At 55.5% G+C, this 6,000-nt stretch overlaps 2 protein-coding genes across 2 annotated transcripts in view; both read left to right on the forward strand.

The window, feature by feature from the left end:
• COLGALT1 (collagen beta(1-O)galactosyltransferase 1) overlaps positions 1-3,978 on the forward strand; it is a 28,780-nt gene extending 24,802 nt beyond the window's left edge. The window contains exon 13 of the transcript XR_003370231.1: positions 3,871-3,978. The gene's annotated coding sequence lies outside the window, so the exon portion shown is untranslated. The remainder of the gene's footprint in view (positions 1-3,870) is intronic.
• On the forward strand, positions 2,249-5,055 carry LOC113408123 (Down syndrome cell adhesion molecule-like protein 1 homolog; the record flags this gene model as incomplete). Its single annotated transcript, XM_029913709.1, has 4 exons — positions 2,249-2,339; positions 3,845-4,024; positions 4,443-4,560; positions 4,880-5,055. Coding segments are annotated over exons 1-4 (565 nt in total), but the record flags the coding sequence as incomplete, so codon positions are not given.
• Positions 5,056-6,000: the final 945 nt, after the last annotated feature.

Here is a 6,000-nt window from a genome sequence, read left to right on the forward strand (position 1 = left end):
TTGGGGTTAGGGGTAGGGTGAGGGTTTAGGGTGAGGGTTAGGTCAGGGTCAGGTGAGGGTTAGGGGTTGGGGTTAGGGTTCGGTTAGGGTTAGGGTCAAGGGTTGGGTTAGGGTTCAGGGTTCAGGGTTAGGGGTTAGGGTTAGGTTAGGTCAGGGTGAGGTTAGGGGTTAGGGGTTAGGGTTAAGGTTAGGGTTAGGGGTAGGGTTAGGGTTTAGGGGTTGGGGTTGGGTTGAGGGTTAGGGTTTAGGGTGAGGGTTTAGGGGTAGGGGTAGGGTTAGGGTCAGGGTTTAGGGTTTGGGGTTAGGGGTAGGGTTAAGGGGTTAGGGTTAGGGGTAAAGGGTAAGGGGTAGGGTTTAGGGGGTTAGGTTTAGGGGTTAGGGTAGGTTAGGGGTTAGGGGTTAGGGGTAGGGGTTAGGGGTTAGGGGTTTAGGGGTTAGGGGTTTAGGGGTTAGGGGTTTAGGGGTTAGGGGTTAGGGGTTAGGGTTCAGGGTTCAGGGTTAGGGTTCAGGGGTTAAGGGGTTAAGGTTAGGGGTGGGGTTAGGGTTAGGGGTGGGGTTAGGGTTCAGGGTTTAGGGTTAGGGTTTAGGGTTAGGGTTTAGGGTTTAGGGTTTGGGGTTAAGGGTTTGGGGGTAGGGGTTAGGGGTTAGGGTTTAGGGTTCCGAGGGTGGGCCCTCGGAAGTGCGATATTGCTGGAACACATCACACCGATGCCACCATCTGTTCCTGAACCTCGGAACTGGGCTCCCTGGAGAAATGACGGCACCAGCCAGTTTACACCGGCATTGAGAAATGCCAAACGACGCTGAATTAGCTTTTAGAAACTAGAGCCAAGCAAACCAACACAGAGAGAGCGAGCTGCTCTGAGTGTACCTGGCCTCTCCAGTGATTGTGAAGGCGGGGGGTGGCTCTCTCATCTCTACCCTTCTACCTCCTCGGGCTGATGGATCCTCGGCAGAGGAAGGGGATGTGGCGGCGGGGAAGATTGATGGGGGGGTTGCAGATTTTGCTAGCTTCCCTTTACATAGCAGCGAGGGGCCTGGTGTGTTTCCAGAGCTCGACCACACCCACCTTCCCGTGTCTCTCCTGCCTGCCTGCTATAATCCTCCCTCCTTGGTGGCATACGCAGACAACAGGGAGAGGTGCTGGACCACTAAACGTTGACTTCTTTGAGGGGGTCAACAAGCATGTGGAGCAAGGGGATCCAGTGGCTATAGTGTACTTAGATTTTCAGAAAGCCTTTGACAAGGTCCCTCACCAAAGACTCTTATGCAGTGGTTCTCAAACTTTTGTACTGGTGACCCCTTTCACATAGCAAGCCTCTGTGTGTGACCCCCACCTTATAAATTAAAAACACTTTTTTACATATTTAACACCATTATAAATGCTGGAGGCAAAGCGGGGTTTGGGGTGGAGGCTAACAGCTCGTGACCCCCCATGTAATAACCTTGTGACCTCCTGAGGGGTCCCAACTGCCAGTTTGAGAACCCCTGCTCTTACGCAAAGTAAGCTGTCATGGGATAAGAGGGAAGGTGCTCTTATGGATTGGTAACTGGTTAAAAGATAGGGTAGAAAATATCATGTTGCCTCTATATAAATCCATGGTACGCCCACATCTTGAATACTGTGTGCAGATGTGGTCGCCCCATCCCAAAAAAGATATATTGGAAAAGATTCAGAAAAGGGCAACAAAAATGATTAGGGGTATGGAACGGCTTCCGTATGAGGAGAGATTAATAAGACTGAGACTTTTCAGCTTGGAAAAGAGACGTCTGAGGGGAGATATGATTGAGGTCTATAAAATCATGACTCGGTATAGAGAAAGTAGATAAGGACGTATTGTTTACTACTTCTCATAAGAGAAGAACTAGGGGTCACCAAATGAAATTAATAGGCAGCAGGTTTAAAACAAATAAAAGAAAGTATTTCTTCACACAATGCAGAGTCAACCTGTGGAACTCCTTGCCAGAGGATGTTGTGAAGGCCAAGACTATAACAGGGTTCAAAAAAGAACTAGATAAATTCACGGAGGATAAATGCATCAATGGCTATTAGCCAGGAGGCGCAGGGATGGTGTCCCTAGCCTCTGTTTGCCAGAAGCTGGGAATGGGCGACAGGGGATGGATCACTTGATGATTCCCTGTTCTGTTCATTATCTCTGGGGCACCTGGCACTGGCCACTGTGGGAAGACAGAATACTGGGCTAGATGGACCCTGGGTCTGACCCGGTAGGGCCATTCTTAAGTTCTTATGACTTTTATTGGAAGTCCTCAGGAGCAGCTGCTGCTGCCCTGCTCCCATATAAACTGCGCTCTGTGCTCCCAGCCCATCAGAGCGCAAGGTAAGGGGAACACCTGTGAGGGCAGCGCCCCCAGCCCCTGCAGCTGTGCTGTTAACTGAACTACAGAGTTGTTTGGGTGCATCATGGGGCTGGAGAAGCAAGTGTTGCTATCCCCGTGTTGTTCAGAAGAGATGCAAAGGCAGGGATTTGGGGCTGTTCCTTACATAGGACATTAGCCAGGCGTTGTTAATGTTAGAGATGGCATAGACTGGGGCAGGGGCAGGGACTGTCTCTTTATTCCCTTTGCGTACAGCGCCTAGCACAATGGGGTTATGGGCCATTTGCTATGATAATTCAGATAATAAATCAGTGTTCTGCATTGCAAGGCCCGCGAGCCAGTGGCGGCTCCCATCGACCCTAAGTGCGCTAAGTTCCCTCTAAGCTGCGCGGCCACGGAGCTGGCTATAACTAGCCGTGCAGCAGCTCTAAAGGGCCACGCGGCAGGGACCTGAAGAGGAGAGAGGTAGGGGGTGGGCGGGAACTGGAGAGGGGAGCAAGTTGGGGCTTGCAGGGCTGCTGTGGGCCTCTCCCCGGGACCGGAGCTCCCTGCTGCCGGCAAGGGGGAGAGAGGGCCCTTCTCCGGAGCTCCCTGCTCCCTCCCTGTCGGTCTTACTGCTGGGGGGAGTCCTCTGGCCCCAGCCCTGGGGCAGCCTGCCTGCACCCCAAACTGCTCATGCCTGGCCCCACCCTAGAGCCTGAACCCCCAGCCAGAGCTCTCCCCCCGCATCCCAACCCTCTGCCCCCGCCCTGAGCCCCCTCCTGAACCCCTCATCCCTGGCCCCACCCCACACCCCAACCCCAACCCTCTGCCCCAGCCCTGAGCCCCTCCCACACCCCAAACCCCTCATCCACAGCTCCACCCCAGACCCCTCAGCCCCAGCCAGAGCCCTCACCCCCCACCCCACCCTACCCTGGGCCACCTTCCACAGTCCGAACCCCTCGGCCCCATCCGGCTCTCACATTGAAGGTTTTTTCCCAAAGTGGCCCCCACTTCAAAGATAGTGAAGAGCACTGTAGTAAATAATAACATATAACAATTTGCTTAATCTAGATAAAAATACCCAAAATGCTGGGGCTTCCACCACTTTTTAGGGAAACTTTCCTGGCAAATAGCCCTGCCTGGAGTGCCTGCCTGCCCACTCCCTAAATGTAGCTGTGTTACAGGTTGTCCCTCTGTGCCCGATCTCTGTGGGTTGGTCCGCCCCAGCAGTGGAGTCTGTGCTCATTAGCAAAAGCTCCAGCGTTTATCTCTGCAGGTCCCTGTCTGATCGTTGAGGTCAGTCGAGATGGTGACCTCACACAAGGATAATCTGGGGTGGTCCCTAAAAGCCAGGACTTGTCCGAGCAGGGGTTAGGTTGCCCAGACTGTTGCTATGACTCGTATGGCCGTACTGGTGGGGGGGGGGGCGGGGGGAGAGGACGGAGGGGGCGGGGTTGGTGGCTGCATCAAAGCCTGGGCAGAAAGAGGTGCATAAAAGGGTGTTCACCTTGTCCTGGTTAACCAGCTGCGTCCCCTACTTCCCCCCGCCAGGCCCCCAGAGAGTACGAGACCAGCCCTGAGCAACTCTTCTACCGCATCGCCCACCTCAACCGCGGGCAGCAGTACATGCTGTGGGTGGCGGCCGTGACCTCGGCGGGTTGCGGCAACATCAATGAAAAGGTCACCATTGAGCCTGCTGGGAAAGGTGCGGCAGGGCCTGTGGGGTGAGGTGGGCAGGGGGGCAGTGGGGCTGATTGGAGGGGAGCTGGGTCTCTCTCTGGGTAACAGAGTCCTGGGGGGAGGGGCAAGGTCATCTGGCATTTAGATTGGGCTCAGTGTAGAGCCTGGGGGGCCCACTGCACACTCTGGATCCAGGCTCGGGTTTGACACGTGCCCTGGTGCTGGCTCTGGGTTGGCCCCTCGTCTCCAGGACTCGCCGTAGCCAGCACCTCGCGATGCGCCGGCTACTCCGACTGCCGTTGGCTTGGAGCAGGTTCTGCGGCATGGACAAAGGTGGTGAATCTCAGCCCCTGGTGCAGCAGGGTGGGGTCTGCACTGGTGGGATAGGCAGGCTCTGTGTGCGTGGCTCGTCCGGCCAGACTGACGTTCCCTTCCCCCCACAGCCCCAGCCAAGATCATTTCCTTTGGCGGCACTGTCACCACTCCGTGGATGAAGGACGTGAGGCTGCCGTGCAGTTCGGTTGGGGAGCCGGCCCTTGCCATTAAATGGACAAAGGACAGGTAACTAAAGCCTACCTTTTCCCCACCGTGCAGCCTCTCGGGAGGAGCCCTGATCCTGTGGCAGGGAGGTGGCAAAAGCGAAAAGCTCCAGAGGTCCTTTTTCCTGGAGGAGCTGACCTTTTGTTTGGGGGCTCTGCCTGGCCTTTGGCCTGTGGAATGGAAGAGTGGCCAGGCAGCGCTACATGCCATCTGGGCAGCTCTTGGGCTCCTGGGGCAACACGCTCTGGAGCCCCATCTATGTGCTGGGAGCTTCTTGCTGCTGGGAGGCGCGAGTAGGGATTTATGCTGATGAGCTGCTGGCATTTCTTGTTCCTTGCAGTGAAGATTCTGCCATCCCGGTGGCGGTGGACGGGCACCGGCTGATCCAGGCCAACGGCACAGTGGTCCTGCGCTCAGTGAAAGCAGAGGATTCTGGGTATTACGCCTGCACCACCACCAACACCTGGGGCTTTGATACCATCATCAACCTGCTGGTGCAAGGTAAGGGCTGTGCCAGTCTGGCGTGCTCTGCCCTGCTCTGCCTTTGCCCATCCTTACAAATCTGCTTGTTGCTGGAAATGGCTGGACAGAGATTTTATGCAGATGCATCTCGGCCACTGGGGTTGTTCATACAGCTCATCAGAGCTTGGAATTAGTTGTTGGAGCTCTGTGATTGGCCACTTAAGTCACATGCAGTTGTTTCAGTTCCCCGATGGGGCAGCCTTCCCTTTTATATAAACGACTGTTGCCTGAAGCCAATCGCACTTTGTCATGAGTCAAGTTTTGTTTTACAATTAAATGAGTTTTGTCCATGGGCCTGAGAATTGCTTTCCACAAGCCCATCCAAACACCGCTTCACCCAGGGGCTGGGGGTGGACTGCCATGTGTGAGCAGCTGGGTCTGCTTTGCCACTGGGGCTGCAAAGCCAGATGGAGGCAGATGGTCTCAAAGAGGGAAGGGCTAGTGGCTTTGGAGCTCCGGATGCTAGCACATTAGGGCTTAGCTTCTGGAGATCCAGATTGGCCTTCTGAGGATTAATGATGAGTCTGTTACGCAAGGTGCAATGGCGTGCGTCCTTGTTTCAAAGGAGACCCTTGTGTGGCTCCCCTGGTGCTCAGTTGCTGCTGGAGATGCCTGGCTCCCTGAGGGCTATGCTGGCCCTGGAGCCGGACCCCCACGCAGGTGGCTCTTGAGGTCTGTGAGCGGTTGAAGGGCGGCAGGGAACTGAGAAGCAGCCACAGCCCTGGGACACCAACCAGCACAAGGACAAAATAGGGGAGCATTGTGGCTGCCCACATCATTGCGCCACCTAGCGCAGCAGTCGTCCCACCCTGCCTGGCTCTGGCTTCCAGCTTCTGGCCTCTGAGCTGGTGAAGGGCTGGAGCCTCTGAGGTGGGACTTGCACTTCAGTGAAGAAGAGCCACAGAGAGGGGCAAGGCCTGGTGGTGGAGGGTGGGGATG

The sequence above is a fragment of the Terrapene carolina genome, unplaced genomic scaffold, assembly GCF_002925995.2.
Source record: "Terrapene carolina triunguis isolate 2854851 unplaced genomic scaffold, T_m_triunguis-2.0 Scaffold833, whole genome shotgun sequence".
NCBI classification, from domain to species: Eukaryota; Metazoa; Chordata; order Testudines; family Emydidae; genus Terrapene; species Terrapene triunguis.